The 22,740-nt window shown below is 34.9% G+C and overlaps 1 protein-coding gene across 7 annotated transcripts in view; it reads right to left on the bottom strand.

Moving 5' to 3' along the window:
* The window catches only part of ERC1 (ELKS/RAB6-interacting/CAST family member 1), a 482,353-nt gene that overhangs the window by 280,356 nt on the left and 179,257 nt on the right, over positions 1-22,740 (bottom strand). For all 7 annotated transcript variants that reach the window (XM_039869201.1, XM_039869202.1, XM_039869205.1 and 4 more), the window contains one exon: positions 20,589-20,782. In XM_039869201.1, coding sequence (XP_039725135.1) covers positions 20,589-20,782 — 194 coding nt within the window. The remainder of the gene's footprint in view (positions 1-20,588; positions 20,783-22,740) is intronic.

Here is a 22,740-nt window from a genome sequence, read left to right as displayed (position 1 = left end):
CTCATAGTACTGACTACTATGGTCCAAGTTCTTTCAAGTCATAAGAAGATTAAATTGTCCCCAAACTTTTATCAAATTGCTAAAAAAGTTTGCTTCATACAGTGCATTGCGACATCATTTAAATGTTGCTTGAAATAAAAGCAACATTATATTATTGAGTCCGCCACATTCTTTTCTCATTGGCTCATAACAAGTACAGCGGTAACGCTTAAGGACATCAAGATCATAACCACACAAATGGATGATGCAACTATGTATGCTACTTAGTTATAAGATATTCACCCAGATGATCCTAAATATGTATATAAATTGTGATTTTGATTGTTTTTGATTGAATTTGTACTGAAATGAAAATATAAAATCATAAGATCTGCGTGGTAAACTTTAAATCTCAAAACATGCTCATGATCACCCAAGGATATGAGGGCCATTAATGGGAATACAGTGATGGAGAGGTTAAAACCAGAGGGTTTTTTTTTTCCTGTACAGGAAGATATTTTATTCTAGCTGTAAATAACAACATTAATAACACAACTGTTAAAAAAGAACTGGTCAATGATGACATTAAAGTAGAGTAATAATATTCTGGGCATTGTCACCAGTTAAACTGTGTTAGGAAGGTGCTAGCATTTACCTATATAACAAAATGGTTCCCCTAATGAGTCTAAAGATGAAAAAAAACCACAATTTAGTTTTGTTGGCTCATAGTTTCCATTCCAATCCAATGTTTGGACTCAGGACTCCTTTTCCTTTCCAGGAACCATTTAAGTAATTGTATGACTCCAGGCTCTAACTGTCTTCTTGCCACTTTTTCCCTTTACAGAGACCCTGGTGATATTTTACTGAGGCTCATCTACCTGCTATCTCCTTGAAAGCAACTGCGGTTTTGTTTAAAATGCACCTGAATCTAAACTCTCTTTATAGCCCTTTCTCCGTGTTCATTACCTGATTCTTACCAGATGGTACTGTCTTTAGTACTAATATTTTTGAGGATTTCAACATAGTCCACTAAGGTAGAAATGTGAAACTTGAAACTCTTGTCAAATGCTACTACTAGAAAAGGACTGAGACTTAGGAAAGCCATGCTCTTTTTCTTCTACCGTAGAAAACACTACAATGCAAAATGGGTATCTGCTGAAATCTCATTTCTAAGTGAGTTATAGAACAAAGTCATGGTTAAAGACTTTAGTAGTAGTGCGATACTGTGATTAATATATATATATATATATAATTATTATCATATATAGTTGGTCTTCCTCCCATCTCTCTTTTTTTTGTCTTATTTTATTATTAGTTTCAAGTATACAGTACATTGGTTAGACATTTACATAGTTTATAAACAATCCCCCTGATTGCTCTTTCTCTCCACCTGGCCATTACATTAATGCTAAGTACAGTCCCTATGCCGTGCTCCCCATCCCTGTGACCATCTCACAAGTACTAATTTGTATTTCTTTAATCCTTCACCCCTTTCTCCCAGCACCCCATACCCCCTCTACTCTAGCCATCATCAGATTGTCCTCTATACTTATGAATTTTTTTTGATTAGTTTGTTCTTTTTGTTCCTTAGATTCTGCCTATAAGTGAAATCATATGGTATTTATCTTTCTCTGACTTATTTTATTCAGCATAATAACCTCTAGGTCCATCCATGTTGTTGTGAATGGTAGGTATTAAGGTTTAGAGAACTCAGGATTAAATACTGACTCATCATTCATTATCTATGTGATCATTAGCTTCTTGAAACTTCAGGGTTTTCGTTTTAATCTTTTTAATTTGTGATATAAAAATATACCCATCTCTCACAGAGTTGTTATGTGGAATAAACAAGATAATGTATGGAAAATGCTTAGCATAGGATTTGGCACATTGTAAGAGATTAGTAATATTCATTCTCTCACCCTCAATACATACACACACATTTACCTTATTGTATTTTAACAAATTAAATATTTAAATTCCCTATACATTAACCTCCAGAAAATTACAGAATATGCTTTTTCTTTTTTACCATTTTGTGAGGTGAGTGTATGTGTTGTTGAATGTTCTAAGTATATGTTTAAATCTAAATCTAGCATCATATCTAAATCTAGTAATATATATATATATGCAATACTACCATAACTCTTATAAATTACTTATTATATACCAAGCACCTTACTGTTTATTATTACATTATCGCATTTGGCATCTTATTCAAAACACTTTTATGAGGTTTTATTAACTCCACATTATAAATGAAAATTTAGTAATTAGTAATTAGCCCCAAATCACAGTTTTACACATTACAGAACTGGTATTCAAGCCTAGGTCTGCCTAACTGCAACTACTATATATTTAATCTCTGTGCTATCATAATTATGAACAACAATTGCTTACTTGGTAGAATCTTTGACACCAAATATTGAGTGAAGATGGCTTACATAATACATATTAAAAAAAAAAAAACAAATTAAAAGGTGAAACCTATTGCTTTATAGAGTTGTTACAGAGCTTCCTTTGTTCTTAAGCAATTTCACCCTTCAGTGTTTTTCCTTTCTCCAAAAGGTCAGCACATCCTGACATTCTTATATTAATTCATTTCTTCTTTTTTTTTTTCAACTGAAACTCTTCTAAAAGCGAGCTTCAACTCTTAGTAGCATTTCTGTGCACTCTGTCTTTTAAAAAGCTACCACTTTCTCTTCACTTGATGAGTGTGGCAGATAAGCCTTTAGTTCTACAGAATTTGTCTCTTCATTTACATGAGGTGGTAAAAGTGAAAGTGTACTGTAAACTATTAGAAACTAAATAAATGTAAAACACTATGATTTTATTTTAACTTTATGTGGATAGTCCAAAAAGAAGCCAAAGGTTTTAGGCAGAAAGTCAGGGAATAATTTTACACTTAGAAGAAATTACCTCAAGGCTATATGGTTGCCAGAAAACTAGACTAAATGGTAGGTTACAGGTAAAGAAGACAAATCTCAGCAAAGGGTGGAATCAGGATTACAAACAAATTAAAATATATGTTTGAGGCACTGCCCAGGAGAAAACTGGCTCTGGAATACAAGAGGATCTACATTTGTATAAGCTTTGACAGTCTGCTAAGTTCTTTACATTTTCATTATTTGTTAAATAGACAAATATTTGGTTAAACACCACCATTGTGTATGAAACATAAAGGACAGCAATCCCTGAATAAAACCAGCTCCTGCTCGCAAATATCTCCCAGGCCTCCAAGCAAGACCAGTATATACTAAGTGGTACGAGAGTCTAAAGCAAAGGGAGCTAACCTAGTGTCGGGGTAGGGGTGGTGGAGATGATCAGGAAAAGCTTTCTGGAAAGTGATACATGAACTTTCCTAAGGTTAGTAGGCAGGGAATATAGTACTAGGCAGAGAGAACAGTATGAATAAAGCCCTGACGAAAAGGAGAATGTGTCATGCTGGGGGGAAACCAACCACATTCAGTATGACTACAGCTTAAGGCTGGAGGAGAAGAGTAGAGACAAAGGAAACAAAGCCAAAAATTGTATCATGCTAAGAAAGGAATTTGTAGTTTAACCCAAGCATGTAATACTTTTGTAGGGAAGTGATATAATTAGCTTTCCAAAATTTGAGAAAACAAACCAAAGGGAAATTATATCTGGGGTGGGGCAGGGGGGGTCAATTAAATACATTTCACAGTAATGAAGAAAAGAACCACCTTGATTGTACTCTAAAGTTGCATCATTAAAATAAACTAATAATGAGAACAAGCTAGTATAGTTTATATTTAATTAACCACCTTTAAGTTAGGTAATGATAGCCTACGGTGAGTTTTCCTCTCACGACATATCTATGAAAGTTGTTTTAATTATCTCCAAGACAGATCACCATGACCACATTCCCAAACTCATATTCCTTGCTTCTAGTTCTTTTAGAAAGTCATTCCTTTTTCATCTCAATTTTGAAATCACATTTGGAGGGAATTAATTTTCACTACCACTTTCAAAATAGTGAAGTTAACACACTTCTTAAGTGATTTCTAAATTTAGAAACTTGTGATAACACATATGGAAATGTTTAATACCTAGACCAAATAGGTTGCTATAGCATATGAACAATGTGATTTGTGGTCACTGGTGGCAAATACACCAAGTATAACAGAAACAAAATAATCCCACCTTAATGAAAGAAAACAAAGTGAAGAAAATTTAAGCAGATACATTTCTTCCTGCATATGACAAAGGTCAAGTTCCTCAATTCCATTAGACTTGTAAGTTAACTATGAAATCTACTTGTAAAAAGAAATAAACTACTTTAGTGACCTTTGCTATTATGATCTAAAATCTGTCATCTCAGACAAGAGCCAGATGGCTAAATTAATAAACTTCACTGACAAAGAAAATGCCAATAATTGATAAATACTTTAGCTTAATTTTTTTTAAAGAGAAAGTAATACCAATGTGTATGCAAATAAACCAAATCACCTTATAGAACTGCTAGCTGCCACTTAAGATTACTGACTTCCTCATCTGCTTTTCTCAGTCCACAATCTCAAATTCTGAGACTCCAAAGTCATATTCAAATAGAAAATGGAAACTGGAAGGAAGGTTTCTGTCAAAGTATAATCCATTCTCAAATATCCAATTATTTTGAATTTTGTTGCTTACTCTTCCTTCTCTCACTCAACTCTCAATTTCTTGTCACCCCTGTCACTTTGTTATACTGCTCAACATGTTTTTATACATATAAAGTAAGATAGTAACAGGTGCCAATGGGAACAATACTTTTACTCTAATACTTTGAAATTTTAACTTGCCTCTTGTACCTATGCCAATATGACATCTCAGAGAGCCTTTAAGAGAGGCAAGGGTGGCCTTCTTATCCTGAAACCAATGGTATATAAGCTGGAATAGGGAAATCAACAGAGATAATCGTAAAAGTTTATCTTTTTTTAAAAAAAGGAGGAAAAATAAATTCCAAAACTGTTATTAATTCATAGCTAGCATTCTAAAGCTTTACCAGTCAAAGGACGCTTCCCAGATCAGCATCAGTACCACCTGCGAGCTTTTACAAATGCAAAAAGGATCTACCCAAACCAACTAAATCACAACTGCATTTTAACAAACTCCCATTCAATCTGTATGACATGACAGTTTGAGAAGCGCTGTTCTGACAAACTTGACCAAATACATCACATTATCTAATACCTAAAATATAAGTTGTGTTTTAGAGCTTTCCTTGAGCACAGTGAATGTGCTGTATGAATCAACAGGGCAATGCTCATAAATAATCCAGTCAATACTGAAGGAACATCTCATATAACAAACAGGCTAGAAATGGTGAAAGACTGGCAATTCTCACTTAAGAACAACATAATTAATCTGACTCTCTGCTGCTTTACTCCAAGGAGCTAAAAGCACACATTTAATAACATGTTACCACTTACTTGTCACTTACGGGTCTCGCAAAGGTCCACAGAACAAACAGTAGATGAAAGCAGTGTAGTAGACACAAAATCAGAGAAACCGGGTTTGTACCTCAGACTCCGCTACTTAGTAGCTATGGCCCTCAATAAGTCCCCTAACTCCTTTGAACCTCAATTTTCTGATCCTGTAAAATGGGAAAATATCATTTATTTTTATGGAGCTGTTATGATCTCAAGTGAGATAAAGAATGAGATTGGGGAGGCCGAAACTAAGTTTGTCAGATAAAATATAGAATGTCCAGACAAATTTATATTTCACATATATGACAAATATTTTAGGTAAAAGTATGTCCCAAAATTTATAAGATATATTAATACTAAACAATTATTCATTGTATATCTGAAATTCAAATTTAGCTGGGCATACCATTTTTATTTGCTAAATCTAGCAACCCTACAGAAACTCAGATTTTGACTAACTGTAAAATTAGTCTTTCCTCTCTTCTCTATTAAATTTGCCTCCTTTAGCTCATCTATAGAATGCCAGGTAGTTATCTACAATTGCTATCTAGAAAAACAATGTTTATCACTTCTCAATGCATGAAACAACACTTGTCAGTAGAGAGTTAGCTAGATCAGCACAAGCCTCTTTTCACATATATTTTCCCTATCAAAGAATCATTCAAAACAGTAACACTATATTTATTTCAGGAAAAGTTAGTTAACAGGATGTGTGGCTACACTGCACCTACATGGCCTACCATAAAAAAAAAACTAGGCAATAGTATTGTTCAAAAGGAAAATAAATAAGGAAATACACACAAAGAATAAGGTTGTTTAAGAAAGCCAAAAGAATGAAAAGTGGAAGCAAAAAATGCAATTAATAACCAATCATTCTCTTAGATTATAAACTCATGCACATAAGTCAAACTCCTTACCATTAGATCTCACAGGGTTGGAAATGCTCTGGGGCCTAAAAAGTCCTGAACACTTTGGCTACAAAGTAAGAAAATAAGTAAGCTTTCAAAATAAGGCTTTTTGAATGATATCTTATGAGTTTTTAGTGTATAGTGTCAGTTAATCAAGAAAAAAGTATTTCTAAATTGTGCAGTCAGAAAAATGGCTGTTTGATTAAGTTAAATTTTAGAAATCAATGTTGAACTCTTTCATCAAACTAGGTGAAAGAAAACTATAGCAACAGGAATGTATTTGAGGAAGACATAAAATATTTAACTTTTATTACATAACAATACAGGAACACTAGTCTTAATGCAGTTATTGGGAAGCATCCCACAGACTCCAAACATCTGTTTTGAAGACAAGTCTGCAATAGTCACTACTAAATAAACATAGGTAATAATAATATTTAGCTCAATTTGTTTATATTTAAGAGTTAAAGAGAGCTAAAGAGATGACATTTATAGGCCTCACTTCCTGAATATCTTGCCTATAGCCATGCTGCTTCACAGTAAAATGCAAGGATGAATTCTGAACCAAATCATATCTTTTCATCTATACATGAAATTATTTCTTTGTATTCATTTTCTGGGGCTAACGCCACTAAACAGAAACTAAAGAGAGGTATATGTTTAAAGACAGTGTGAATCTTCAGTTATTGTCACTCTAAATAAAATCTCTATGCTCTGTATTGAATGGGAAAGGAGATAGGGGAAGACAGGGAAGAAAAGAGGAAACAAATTTACCCAAAATCTAAATGCTTAGTGGAGACACTAAAATACAAACACTACAGTTAAGTATCACTTTTAACACAAAACAGAGGGTTAAAGAAAACAACGAAGGGTCAAGTATCCCATCTAAGATCATAAAATGAAGTCACTCAAACATTCAATTCAATCTCAAACGATCAATAATAAATTATACTCTCTTGATGACCTACTCGACTGGACTTGACAAAACAATTAAAATAGTGAAATGCCTATAGGTTGTGTGTGTGTGTGTGTGTGTGTGTGTGTGTGAGAGAGAGAGAGAGAGAGTGAGTTAGATTAAGTTAGATTTTAGAAATCAATGTTGAACTCTTTCATCAAACTAGATGAAAGAGACTAGAGCAACAAGAATGTATTTGAGAAAGACATAAAGTATGAGCGCGCGCGAGCGAGAGAGAAATTTCTAAATTCCAATCTGGAATGAAGAGAGACTTTTCTACATATTACTGCCCAAATGATCACTGCCATTGGAAAAAGAAACCTGTTTTATTTTGTATTCCTTGGAAAATAAACTCACTTAGAAATAGGTATAGTTTAATGGCATTTACTACTAGAGTAAAAACTACTAAAATGAACCAGCTAACAATATTATAATTAACATAATTTGCAACTCAGAGAACTATGTATACTCTAATAACGTCCAAGGACAAATTTTTCTTGAGCCTTTCCAGAACAATTTTAGAAGTTCTGTTTAGAGACACTTAAATCAAAACCTGTCATACTAAAGACAAAATATGGAACAAAGTGATAAAACTTCCCAGTAAAAATGTGAGTCCACTTGAAGCCTAAGTGAGGGATGAAAATTTTTCAAACACAAGGAAAAGCCTTCATGATATTTTTCTGCTAAAGCTGAATTGTTTTCAGATTTAAAATTACTTAACTCCAAATAAGTTCAGACTTGGAATTACTTAAGTGGTAAACATACTTTTCTACTATAATATGTAGAGAAAATATTTAGAGTAGAATATAGGAAAATACAGTGAAATTTTTATTGCAAACATTGTAAGATTTCTTCTGCAATGAACATAGTTTATTTTTAAATAAAAGTTCCGTACAAATTTTAACAAATAAAATAAAATAAAACTGAGCCTTTGGTGGCAAAAAGGCAGGACACCAATAATGTAGATGCAAAGAAATTTTTAAGAGAACATAAGAAACACCAAAAGTTAAGAAATATGTAAAAGAAGAAAAGCAAAATGGACTAAAAATGTCTGAGATTCTAAGAGATGTAGCAGAAAACAATATCACATAAGATACGAAAGAAAGAAGAGAGTCAATAACATCTAACACCCCAGAAAGATCAGCAAGCCCAAGACAAACAAGGTTAATGAATTTGGCACTTAGTATATCACTGAAGCAATTTTAGCAAAGCAGTGAAAGAAGAATCAAAATTATATTGGTTTGGAAAGTAAATGGGAAGTGTGAAAGTGCAGGCAGTGAGAATAAAAGATTCTTTTTAAAAACTGCACAGATACGCAGAAAAGAAAAAGTAAAAGGTAAAAGTAAGATATCGTACTGAACTGAAGCCAAGGAAAAGACACTGGAAAGGATTTTCACATTTCTTTTAAGGATGGGGGAAACTAGGATATGTTTTATGCTTGGAAGAGTCAGTGGAAAGGAAAAGAATAGAATAAGGGGAAGGAAGAGTTTAGAGAAACATGCCGGAGTGAGATACATCTCAGATCTCTCTCCTTGAAACAACAATAAGCTGAACATCTGAAACTCAACAAAAAACACCCAACGTGTCCATCAGCACGTTGGACATGGGATCTGCACATAAGAGCTACCAGAGATCAGAACCCCAGGTGGCAGGCGGTAGACTGGGAGAAATAAAAAAGCTACCTCTCACAGCCTCTGGAGCTCTCTGTAGGAGGAGAGGGAGAAGAGAAGGTGTGGCGAGTTCCCTGAACAGCCTTCCCTGGGAGAGTTTGTGAGTTCCATGCAGCCAGCGACAGTGCCCAGTCATCAGGGCAGAAAGTAGATAAGCGGAATGGCAGAAAACAACAGTTGATTTTTACCAGCCATGATTACAAAACTGAGGTGGAGCCACAGCCCCCAACCCTAATCCAGAGGGCCCCTTACTCCAGGCCCTTGAAGAACAAACACCACAGAGCCGCAGGGAACCTAAACAAATGCTACCGAAACTGTCACTAACACTGACAGGGACTGAGACTGAGAGTAGTGACCGTGATGAAACATCTACAAGAAAAAAAAAAAAGAAATTATTAAGGCTTTGTATAAAGTAGGGATCCAAGAGGCATAGACGCCACCTACATAACACTTATTAATATCTATGCTCCTAATCGGGGAGCTCCGAAATACGTAAAGCAATTACTAACAGAACTAAAGAAAGAAATGGACCAAAACACTGTTGTAGTAGGGACCTAAATACCCCACTGTCAGACATGGACAGACCACCCAAACAGAAAACCAATAAGGAAATAACATCCTTAAATGACACATTAGACCAACTGGACATAATTGACATTTATAGAGCCTTTTATTCCAAAACAGCTTCTTATGCATTCTTCTCTAGTGCACATGGAACATTGTCAAGGATTGACCACATACTGGGACACAGAGATAGTCTCAACAAATATAAGAGGGTTGAAATCATACCAACCATAGTCTCTTATCATAATGCTCTGAAATTAGAGATCAACTGCAAAAAGAAAACAAGAAGAACCACAAATACATGGAGATGAAACAACATACTACTGAAGAATAACTGGGTCAGGGAAGAAATAAAAAGGGGGATCAAGAGATACATAGAAACGAATGATAATGATGGGACAACATATCAAAACTTTTGGGACATGGCAAAAACAGTCATAAAGGAAAGTTCATATTATCACAGGCCTATCTCCAAAAACAAGAATGAGCACAAATAAATGACCTAACGCTTCACCTTAAAAAAGTAGAAAAGGAAGAAAATTGAAGCCTAAAGTCAGCAGAAGGAAAGAAATAATCAAAATTAGAGCAGAAATAAATGAAATTGAAAACAAAAAAATATCAATAGAAAAAATAAATGGAACAAAGAGCTGGTTCTTTGAGAAGGTTAATAAAATTAACAAAGCCCTGGCTAGCCTCACTAAAGAAAAAAGAGAAAGAACACAAATAAACAAAATCATGGATGAAAGAGAGGAAAAGTTACGATAAGACACCACAGAAATAAAAGGATCATAGAAGAATACTATGAAAAAGTATATAACCCCAAATTTAATAACCTAGAAGAAATGGACAAGTACTTAGAAAGATAACAACCTTCCTAGACTGAATCAAAAAGAACTGGAAATCTAAATAGACAAATCAGCAGTATGAAAATTGAAACAATCATCAAAAACCTACCAAAATGTGAAAGTCCAGGACCAGATGGCTTTACCAGTGAATTCTACCAAACATTCAAAGAAGATTTAATACCTATTCTCCTCAAATTCTTCCAAAGAATCAAAGAGTAAGCGATACATCCCAACTCATTTTATGAGGCCAATATTACCCAGATACCAAAACCTGGTAAAGATAACACACAAAAAGAAAACTACATGAACACAGATGCAAAAATCCTGAATAAGATACTAATGAACCGAATACAGCAACATATTAAAAGGATTATACACCACAATCAAGTGGGCTTCATCCCAGAGGCACAGGGATGATTCAACATATGCTGATTGATTAATGTGATACACCACATAAGCAAATTAAAAAATTAGAATCATGTGATCATATCAATAGATGCAGAAAAGGCCTTCGACAAGATATAGCATCCATTTATGATCAAAATATTTAATAAAGTTGGTATAGAAGGAAAGTACCTTAACATAATAAAGGCCATCTATGACAAACCCTCAGCCAATGTTATACTTAATGGTGAAAAACTAAAAACCTTCCCTCTAAGATCAGGAACAAGGCAAGGCTGTCCACTATCGCCACTGTTATTCAATGTAACACTGGAGTTCCCAGTGAGTACACTCAGACAAGAGAAAGAGAAAAAAGGCATTCAAATAGAAAATGAAGAAGTCAAACTGTCACTATTTGCGGATGACATGATTCTCCATATAGAAAACCCTAAAGACCTTACAAAAACACTACCAGAAATAAGCAAATACAGTAGAGTTTCTGGATACAAAATCAATGTTCGAAAATCCATAGCATTCCTATACTCTAATAATAAAGTGTCAAAAAAGTTGAAAAAATAATTCCTTTTGCAATTGAAAAAAAAAGAATAAAATACCTAGAAAAAAAATCTAAAGAAACATGTGAAGACCTATGTAATGAAAACTACAAGACTCTATTAAAAGAAATTGAAGAAGGTACAAAGAAATGGAAGGATATTCCATGTTTTGGGATTGGAAGAATCAACATAGTTAAAATGACCATATTACAGATTTAATGCAATCCCCATTAATATCCTATCGGCATCTTTTAAAGAAATAGAACAAAAAATCATCAGATTTGTATGGAAGCACAAAAGGCCTCAAATTGCCAAAGCCATCCTGAGAAAAAAGAACGAGGCTGGAGGTATCACTCTGCCCAACTTCAAATTATACTACAAAGTGACAGTAATCAAATGGCATGCTATTGGCAGCAAAACAGACACACGGACCAGTGGAACAGAATCAAGAATCCAGAAGTAAACCCATATTTATATGGGCAAATAATTGTCGACAAAGAATCTAAAAACATACAATGGAGAAAGGAAAACCTCTTCAATAAATGGTGCTAGGAAAACTGGAAAGTCACCTACAAAACAATGAAACAAGACTGTTGTCTATCACCACATACCAAAATTAACTCAAAATGAATTAAGGATATGAATATAAGACCTGAAACAATAAAATGCACAAAAGAAAACATAGGAACTAAACTCAAGGATTTTATGAATTTGACCTCAAAGGCAAGGGAAGTAAAAGCTAAAATAAATCAATGGGAGTACATCAAACTAAAAAGCTTCTGCTCAGCAAAAGAAATTGCCAGCAAGGTAAAGAGACAACCATCTGAATGGGAAAATATATTTGCAAACAATGCCTCCAATAAGGGCCTAATACCCAAAATATAGAAAGAACTCATATAACTCCATAACAACAAAAAATCAAATGATCTAATAAAAAATGGGCAGAGGATATGAACGGACACTTCTCCCTAGAGGACATACATATGGCCAACAAATATATAAAAAGATGCTCAACATCGCGAGCTATTAGGGAAATGCAAATCAAAACCACAATGAGATACCATCTCACACCTGTTAGAACAGCTATAATCAACAGGACAAGTAATAACAAATGTTGGAGAGGATGTGGAGAAAAAGGAGCCCTCATACACTGCTGGTGGGACTGCAAATTGGTACAGCCACTATGGAAAACAGTATGGAGGTTCCTCAAAAAGCTAAGAATTGATCTACCATATGATTCAGCAATCCCTCCACTGGGTATTTACTCCAAAGACTTAAAAATCCATATCCAAAAAGATACTCGCACACCAATGTTTATAGCATCATTATTCACAGTGGCCAGGACATGGAAGCAACTGAAGTGTCCTATGACAGATGACTGGATAAAGAAGTTGTGGAACATATATACAATGGACTATTACTCAGCCATAAGAAGAGATAAAATACTGCCATTTGTGACAACAGGATGGACCTCAAGATAATCATTCTAAGCAAACTAAGGCAGACAGAAAAAGTTGAAAATCACATGATATCACTTATAAAAGCAACAAATGAACAGGACAAACAGAGACTCACGGACATGTACTATAAACTAGTGGTTAACAGAGAGTAGGGGGTGGAGGATTGGGGAGGTAGATGGGGCAAAGGGGATCAAATATGTGATGACAGAAAGAAATCTAACTATGGGAGGTGAACATACAGTGTAAATATATATATATGCCTTACTGTTAAAGTGTACAGATAACACTTACTGGATTTCATTAACCAATGGCACCATAAAAAAAAATAAGAAAAATAAATAAAATAAATTTAAAAAAATAAAAAAGAAATAAGGGGAAAGAAAATTTAATTTATGGAGCAATGTTTTGAAAACTGAAGGAATAAAGAGAATAGGAAGATACAGCCTGGGCAAGGAGCTAAGACATTAGGACCAATGAACAAAAGGAAAGTAAAGATGAGTGAAGATGGAAATTTTGAGACTGCTGATACACTGTAGCTCTATTTGCTTGGTAGAGAGAAGGAAAAGGACAGTATAAATCTGACTAAAGAACCTCCTTCATGAATTGGATTAGTAAAAGTAATTACGCAACAAGGATTTTATTTTGTTTCTTAACATACTTACACCATACAAAATGCTTATTTTTAAAAGAGTCAAAAGTAAGTGGCCTTTTCCAGAATTATGTTTACATCCTCAATTAAAACATTGAGAAGATATATCAAGGAGTAGAAATGCAAAAGAGAAACTTTTTCCAAAAATGACTCAAGTTCCTCTTTCTACCTATAACAAATTTTAGCACCTGGCATCATAAGTAGAGTCTTATAATATTAATACAGAAGAAATATGTGTTCTTTTCTCATTTTCTACACATACACAACTTTGCACTGAGATTTTACTTTGCACTTTGACTAACACTAATATGAATCAATAAGAACTGATAGTATTTTAAAGAATCTGAAATGTATGAGGTCATGTCATGATATCCTGGATCAAAAAGGACTCAATGAAAAAGACAAAAAGGAATAATCATAATAGCTACAGTTATTGATTGCTTACTTTGTGCCAGACACTGTTCTAAAATGCTATTCGTATTAACTTATTCAATGTTTCCAACAACCCTTTAGATTAGATCATTATCTCAATTTTACAGGTGAGAAAACCACAGCTGAGAAATCTACCTAAGAAATTTCAAGCAATCTGGGGCTCCATAGCTCACACTTTAATTCCCAGGCTAGAGTACATATAATATGTGGTTGCAATGAGAAAATCTGGCTTCCAATACAAGTACCATCACTTACTAGTTGGTTGACCCTACAGAAATCATGTTCCTTAATCATAAGTCCTCATCAGAATAAATCTGTCCTCTGTAACTCATAAGCTAGCTGTGAAAACCAGAGACAGGTGTTTTTATAAATAGTAAATATATCTGATGTAATTATTTTCAGAAAAGAACTGCTAAGTAAAACGCACAAATCTCACACCTTTATTAACACTGCCATGGCTCATATGCAAAATAAATAGCTCTTAAAATGCAGGGTTCAGATTGTTTTCTGCCAGCTTCTTTTACTAATTTACTTACTAATGAAGATGTAAAGCTTCTACCATAGTGCCTCCAACACATATAAATAGCAGTAGTGGTGGCTATTTTTATTATCACTAGTTCTATCATTTAGCAGAATCACAAAACAAACCCAAAACTTAAAGATGTGTGTGTGTGTTGTTTATGTGAAATAATTCAAAGGTCTTGGATGAATTCATACTGTGGCAACTTTCCTTCCATCAGTCACACTGCGCTCCACCCTGCTAATATAATATTATTAGCCAGAATGTCTCTAGTGAAATTTTAATTAAATTTAAACAGTATCCCCTCTCCTCATTCCCCTGATGGCTTTCATCTTCATTTCTTTCTGTCAAAATCTTGTCGGTCTGATTCTTGCTTTCTGATTACTTTCACCCTCTTTTGAAGCAAAAAACTTTGAGTCCACTCTTCTGGTAAACCTAAAACCGCTGACCCTTTATGCACTCATAACTAGATTTCTAGCCACTGCTTTCCTGGAATAAGTTCTATCATTTCGGTTCCTTATTACAGTACAAGATAATGTTAGCATACAATGCTCTATCATATATCTTGTTTTAATACAATCATACTGACCTTGAGGTGAGACTGAAGGCAACAGCAAATCCAGGAAGAAAATGTGAAAGAGAAAGTTAGAAAGAATTAATAAAAACAATATTCAGAAATATTATTTATAGACATAGACAAAACATAAAGCACAGGATTAAAGAAAGGGAAAGAGTCACACAGATTCTTAACAGCCACTACAATTAGTAACTTTAGATTTTCAACTCTCAAATGTATTTTCATATTAGATTATACCACTGTACCTTAGCATAAGTTTCTAAAGGAAAAAATTTGTCTAAAATTGACCATTTCCTGGGGCAGGGAAAAAACGATTTCTTAAACACACGGGCAAAGAAAAGGTTAGCTGCTCCCCCTTTTCATTTATGTAGGTAATTGTGATTTCACAACTTTGGTCAGTTTAGTTTTATACATACCCACCTTAAAACTGACTACCCCTTTACCCACCCCACTCTATTTCTTGGGTCCAAGTTACCTAAGAGCAAAAGCAGAAAAACACTGACAACTTTAGTTATTCTGTACAATACAGGCCTCTAATTTATTTTGAAGAATTTGATATAATTTTCTCAAATGTGAAAACAAATATTTTTCCCAATTACAAACAATATTTCTCATTTCCAATCTACCAAAATCTACCACAAATGGTCCAACATATAAGCAATAATAAAGAAGAACATATGGCTCTATAAATGTCAATCCATTTCCAATACTGCTCTCAGCAGTAAAAGATGCAGAATAGCTATGCTTACTACTCCCACATAGCATGAAGCCTCTGGTTCATTACTGCTTGTTATAACAGTTTACTTTTTTAAAATGTAATCAATCTCACTGAAATTAGTATTATCGTCTAAATACTTAGACTTCTAATGATCAGTGCCATCCAGACTGTCTTCGGGATCTAAATTTTACTTTAAGGATGTTTCTTGAATGCCAGGACCATTTCAATGTGTACTTTGTTTTCTAATGATTCAGTACTTAAAAGAGTTTTTAAAAGTCATTGTGAGAATAATGAAAGGTAGTGATAGGATTTATTATCCCCATTATATAAGATAAAGAGATGAACAACAAACAAAATGACTTTCTCACAATCACACAGTAAGTGGTGGATCAGGACAAGAATGTAGGTCTGCTGACACACCACCTGGAGGTATATTGTATGTCCTGTGATCCTTATAGATTCCTTAAATTTGGAATTTATAAAAATCCGAGGCTCTTTGGCATATATAAAACAGTCTAGAATGCAATGTTCAAAGTCAAAAAGAGGTTAATTTCTAAATGACTGTACCCAATACTCTTTTCTATTTTACTGGTTATGATGCAGTAAGTTAGAATAATTTCAGGTCAACAATAACACTAACTGAAATCTCCATAGATGTAAGACTAAACATTTTCAAAATGGTTGCTTCTACTATAGAAAAAAAATAAGACTATCAAATAACAGAAGATCCTGTTTCAAAATGTTTAAACTGTGAGAAAATGTACTATCTCACATAACAAAAAGTCTAGTTTCAGAAACAGTTCATTAGGGTCTGGCTCTGCTTCTTTGGTATTCCTGACTTTGTCACTGAATGCTGGCTTCATCTCAGGCTGATAAGAAGGGAGCTGTGGCCGTTCTAATCACCATATTCAGACATGATAACGTCTAGAACAAAAGAGTTCCCTTTCGTCTTACAAGTACTTCTTATAAGAAAATCATTCCCCAGAAGCCTCTCTGTGATTTTCTCCTCAAATTACCTGTGGATTGTATGCTCAATGTGTATTTATCACTGGAAAAGAGGGTGCTATATTACCTTGATTGACTTAAATGAATCAGGACCCACTCCTGGAGCTGGGGGTGTAGGAAACTATAAAACTTGGAGTCATATTAAGATAAAGAGGAAATGAATGCTTGGTTGGTATAATCAAATTTGTTCTCAACTCCAAACAAAAAACAAACGAAAAAAGAAAGCAGAAAACTAAAAGCTAAGGCAAAATGTGAGGGCTAAAGTGTGAAGTATAAGTTAATTTAAAAAGTAGTTCTCAGATTTGTGATCCCTGAGGCTAGAGATGGGAAGAGATTTGCTGCAAATGGATATAAGAGAACAACTGGGGGTGAAGGAAATGTTCTGTATCTTGATTGTAGCGGTAGTTACACAGGTGTGTGTGCACATTTGTCAAATCTCAAAAGGCTTAAAACGGGTGTATTTTATTATATGTAAATTGTACCTCAATAAAGTAGGGCATTTTTTTAAAGGGATTCTGAGGACCTTTAAGGAAAGAGCTCCTCCTTGGAAGTGTCTTTTCAAACAAATATCACCTTATCAGAGAGGTTTTTCCTGGCCACCCCATAAATAGAGCAACCACTCAAATCCTCACACTCCCTATCCTCTTACTCTGCTTTATATTTCTCATGGTAGTCATTGCCCCTTGACACCCACATCTTTAGTTTCTATTGTCCATCTCCCAACTGGATTATAAACTCCAGGAAGGCAAAGATTTTGTCTGTTTTGTTCTCCACTATGTCCCCAAAGGCCAGAACAGTCACCAGCAAATAAGAGCCTCCATAAATAGAAAAATTAATTCATTAGTTAATGAAAAAAGATATGTTTTGTGGCAGAGAGAGAATGGGTTATAGAGAAAAACTAAACTCACAGAAGATGGGATATTATTTTTAAGAGCTTGATAACTATAAATCTTATCAACAGTGACATTTTTAGGGATGCATATCTAAAGGGAATATAATCAGGCAAAAGGAATAAGGAATAAAAAGAACTTTGGGGCTTTCAAAGGTTAAAGGCTTAAAAGAAAGCATGTCCTTTCCTTCATCTTTTAAACCCTCTGCTAAAATTTAAAGCACCCCAAAATGAAATCTACATCCATTAGAATCCCAGTTTTATATTCCCATAAATTGGGAAATACAGCAGATCTATATTTTCTATTAATTATTTAGGTTATACAATAATAGATTCTATTATTCTTTATCAGTGAAAATTCCTAACTTTGATAAACCAAAAGCAATTTTTGATACCTAAATTATATGAAAATCAGAAGTTGGTTGCCATTCTCTACACATAAAAGCTTCTAAATGATGTGTTGAATCCAATCTAAATGACTTTCATATTAGAGTGAACTTAAGATTTCTGCTGCAAACACCAAACTCTGTGGATTCATTAATTTTTCTGTATTATGAAGCATCACACAACATGCAGCATGGGAGATAATGCTTGCAGTACACTGCCATGCCATGAGTATTTAACTAATAGGATAGAATAAGTAAAAAAGTAGATCACAAATAATTCTTTCAGGAGTCTAAAAAGATGCTAATATCAGAATTCTATCAAAATTGTGGTATATTACTAAATAAGTTAAACATTATGCAAAAGAAAAACCTACTAATTATGAATCTAAATAAAAACTCCAATATGCTCACTTTAGAAGAGAAATATTCAATTACATTCAGGGTTCCTGAGGTGAATTTAAATTGATCTATTTATATAAGGACAATGTCAAGTTCTAGTTTTTTTGTTTGTTTCTGATTTTTCCCCCTAAATTGATCTATAAAGACTATCCAGAACCACGAGGTGATGACTTTCTTGAAGTGTCAACTTCACTAGGCTACTGTGCCCAATTACTTAAACACTACCTGTTGCTACGGAGGTATTTTACAGATATAATTAAACCCTTTAATCCATTTAAGTAAAGGAGATTATCCCAGATAATTGGAGTGGGCAAAACTGAATCCTTTGGAAGGTTCTAAAAGCAGGGCTAAGGTTTCTCCATGAGAGAAAAAAAAAATCTGCCCGTGGACCACAGTTTTGGCCTATGCCCACCAAAGGTCAATCCTGCTAGTGATCTATTCTTCTTGATAGCTTGCCGTACAGATTTCAGACTTGCTTAGCCAGCCCCGAACAATCATGCAAGACGACTCCTTGTAATAAACCTCATACATACATATATATACATATATACATATGTAAAAATATACAGACATATACGTAATTCCTTGTAATAATATATAAGTGTGTCTGCAGATATACATTTCATTGGCTATATATATGCATCTCTCCTACTGGGTATACCTCTCTGGTTGAAATCCAACTGAAACACACTACAGTATGGAATATGAATTTAGAAGTAGTACTTCTTGAATTTAATCGGGAAATATATTTTATATTTGCAGATGTATGGGTAGATGTATGTAATCCTCATTTTTAAACTGTAGTAGGTCAAGACAGTGGTATGGCACTAAATCAACTTCTGACAGTAACTACTATTGCTTTGTAAAAAGCAATGTAAGGGACTATTTGTTTTTCTCAAGATCACAAAATAGGTATGAGAATTCTTCATAATTTGATCTAAATCTTTTAATATTGGATATCCTTACCTAAGAAGTACCAGGAAATTTTTAAAATATTAAGAATTTTCTTTAGTTCAATGATTATAACAGTCTGCTTTTATTTTTGCACTTAGAAGGTTGCTGAATACCCGTTAGAAACCAATTCTACATCCCAAATTATGGTGTGCCACTACAGTTGCATCAGCTAAGGAATTGCTACCTAAAGGGCATTCCAGCATGAGAACAACCTTATAAAAGATGGGCTAGAAACAAAAGCTAAGACAATTACAATGAACAATATCAGAATCTTACCATCGAGAACATACACTTTATATACAATGTACTTAAGAGGTACATTGTGGATAAAGCAAAGTTCTATGGGTAAAGAATAGGAGAAAAATAACTTCGAGAGAAAAATATCAAGTTTACCAGTAACTGAAAAAATTTTAACTTAGTAAACAACTTATGAAGGTAGTCTAATACTTCCCAAACTTCAAGATAATAAAAATATTTCTAAGAATCAGGTTCCAAGGAGCCACATACTCTAGTGACTTCACTCTGTCACAGTGTCAGTTTCTGACTGTTCAGAATATGAGTAATTAATGAAGTTCTACTGGAAAGACTGTTTCTATGCACTTGTGAATTTACGTTAATTATATGGTAGGTATAAAAGAAGAGGTCAAGAGGCATATGCTTAATCTTTAGTATAATACACCCTAATGAGAAAAAAAAAAGACAAAGAAAATTCCAAGAGAACTGTCTTGCTGGATCTGTTCAAACATAGTTCATTTTGAAGAATTCAAAGTCAGAGCTCCATAAATATATCCAAGTCTCCTAAACGGTCTTCAAAATGTCCTTCCTTCTTCTAAATTTGGTCTATGCACTGATGTAACAGCCTGCTTCTCAACAATACAAATTGTGAATGTTTAAAAATCCATAGCCCAAAGGAGCATCAGCTCAAAAAATGATCTAAACCAATGAAAAAATATTAACTCCTTGAACTTGAGGCTCATTTGCTCCTTAGACAAATTAAAGAGCAAGTGGCTACTATCTGTACTCTTTTGATTAGCTAGTAGAAAACTTTAATTCTTTAATCAATTAATACTTTCTTTCCAACCATTAATGTTGAAGTCCATAGCTTCCAAATTTATTCCTATTCTGTGTTGCCTTTTAAAGACTGCAACAATGAATTTACACTGAACTTAGAATAAGAAGTAGAAAATAAAGTAACATCAAGCACCCATGAATCTAAATTCAGAGACACAGATATATTGAAAAGTGTGCCCCAAAAGTACAGTTTTAAAACCATACTTTAACCTTTTCATCACAGTGAGTCCCTGTTCTTACCTTTCCAACTCAGCAATCTTCTTATCTTTGTCATTCTTCTCATTTTCCACCTCCTTCAAGATTTCCAAGAGGCGGTCAACTTCTGCCTGGGCCTTGCTAGATTCATCTTTGTACCTGGCAATCTCTCTCTCCAATTGCTGTATTCGGTCACTCATCTCTGGACTGGCTCTGGCTTCCAATGTTGCCTCATGTGCCTATAAAGAAAAGTTTTCAAATTCTATCAAATATACATACAGTGGCAGTGGGCGAATCATGTCTCAACTATCTGTATTCCAATTTAAACAGGGTACTATCGAATACTAATAGTATTCAATTTATAGTTTTTCTCTACTTAAATATTACAAAGACAAAATATTAGTAATAAATGGAGAAATTGTCTTAGCTTCCAAATGGATTCTCATTTGCTAATCTTAAAGTATCTGCTGGAGGGACAGGGGACAGCTGAAATTCCCAACGGAGACAAAGGTGCTGGCAGACAACAATTTTGCACTCTCCACCTGTCCTTTTAGCACAGGCAGGTGAATGTGGACACAGCATCATCTCATTGCCTTGCTAGGACAGGCAGTGGCAAGTGATCACAGCCTGTCCTGTTGCTTTGCTGAAACCAATAAAGCTCAGGTGGTTGCAGCATTCCCACACTTCCCAGCTAAGGCAGGCAAGTACAAATGGTCACTGTATTCTCCCACTCCTTCCCTAAAGCTGATGCACACACACACACAGGTGAGACAATCTCCTGCAGGCACACACAGTCAAGGCAAGTTCCTGCTGCCTTGCTAAAGACCATGAATGTACTCCACACCCTCCACTCTCCAGCTGCCTCATTAAACCAGAGGGCACATGCAATCTACAGAGGAGATGCCCCTTGGTCACCTGAGCCTGCTGGGCAACAGGGCTGGTGCTCCTGGGCTCCACAGGACTGTACCAATCAGAAAGACACAGTTGTGCTTCCACCCTCAGGGCAATGAACAAACAGAAGCCTGAAACATACCAATAGACTCCCTATGAAAAAGTCTATATTTACTTACCCTGGAGCTTCAATCTAAGGGATGGGCTTCAGGTTTCCCATATATCTAGAGGCTATAGAAGCCATCCCAAGAATGTAAGCAGGGAGATATTTTCCTTGTACACTCCCTTGGCTATAGCTCGACTATACCTCCCACCAGAAAGGAGCTTATACATTCGCTTAGAGCCCTAATTTTTGCAACTCTTGCTTAGGGCAGCAGTCCCCAACCTTTTTGGCACTAGGGACCAGTGCTCCTATGATAATCTAATGCCTGATGATCTGAGGTGGAACAGAGGAAGTGATGCTAGCACTGGGGAGCGACTGCAAATACAGATGAAGTGTCACTCGCTTGCTGCTCACCTGCTGCTGTGTGGCCTGGTTTCTAACAGGCCATGGACCAGTACCCATCCATGGCATGGGGGTTGGGAATCCTGACTTAGGGGACATCTCCAGATCTCCTGGTGTGGATACCAGCTGAGTTTATGATTGCCATCCCACAACCTATACATATTTGCATATTTTTAAAGCTGCTGCCTGAAAATCTGGCTTCCAATCAGCCTGAAACTAGGAGCTAAATGATATTCTTCCACTTGAAACATTGACAGGTTTTGGCATACCCTGAATAATTGGGACCTATTAAGAATAAATGAGGCTGCTTAGAAAAACACAAAGGTTAAAGAGACAATCAAGAGCTAGGGCACGGTTGAATAGTAAGGCCCATAACCTACATAAGGCCACTCCTTCAAGACAGAGAGGTAGGTGTTTCACCTAATACATAGATACAAACAAAGAGTGGAGCAAAATGAGAAAACAAAGAAGTATGATCGAAAGGGAAGAACAAAACAAAATTTCAGAATAAAATCTTAATGATACAAATATAAGTAATCTATCCGATACGGAATTAAAAAAATGGTCGTAAAGATGCTCACCAAACTCAGGATAAGAATGAACACAGTAAGAACTTCAAAAAAATAGAAAAATATAAGAAAATAAAACAAAAAAAAAACAACAAAAAAAAGACTCTTAGATACTGAGTACAGATTGGTGGTTGCCAGAGGGAGGGCAGCTGGGGCAGGAGGATTGGCTGAAGGGACTCACAGATACAAAATAAAGGAGGCACGGGGATGTAATGTATAACAATATGATCAA

This window comes from Pteropus medius, unplaced genomic scaffold, assembly GCF_902729225.1.
Source record: "Pteropus medius unplaced genomic scaffold, Ma_sr-lr_union100, whole genome shotgun sequence".
In the NCBI taxonomy this organism is placed as follows: Eukaryota; Metazoa; Chordata; class Mammalia; order Chiroptera; family Pteropodidae; genus Pteropus; species Pteropus medius.
This window is presented reverse-complemented; position numbering and strand designations above follow the sequence as displayed.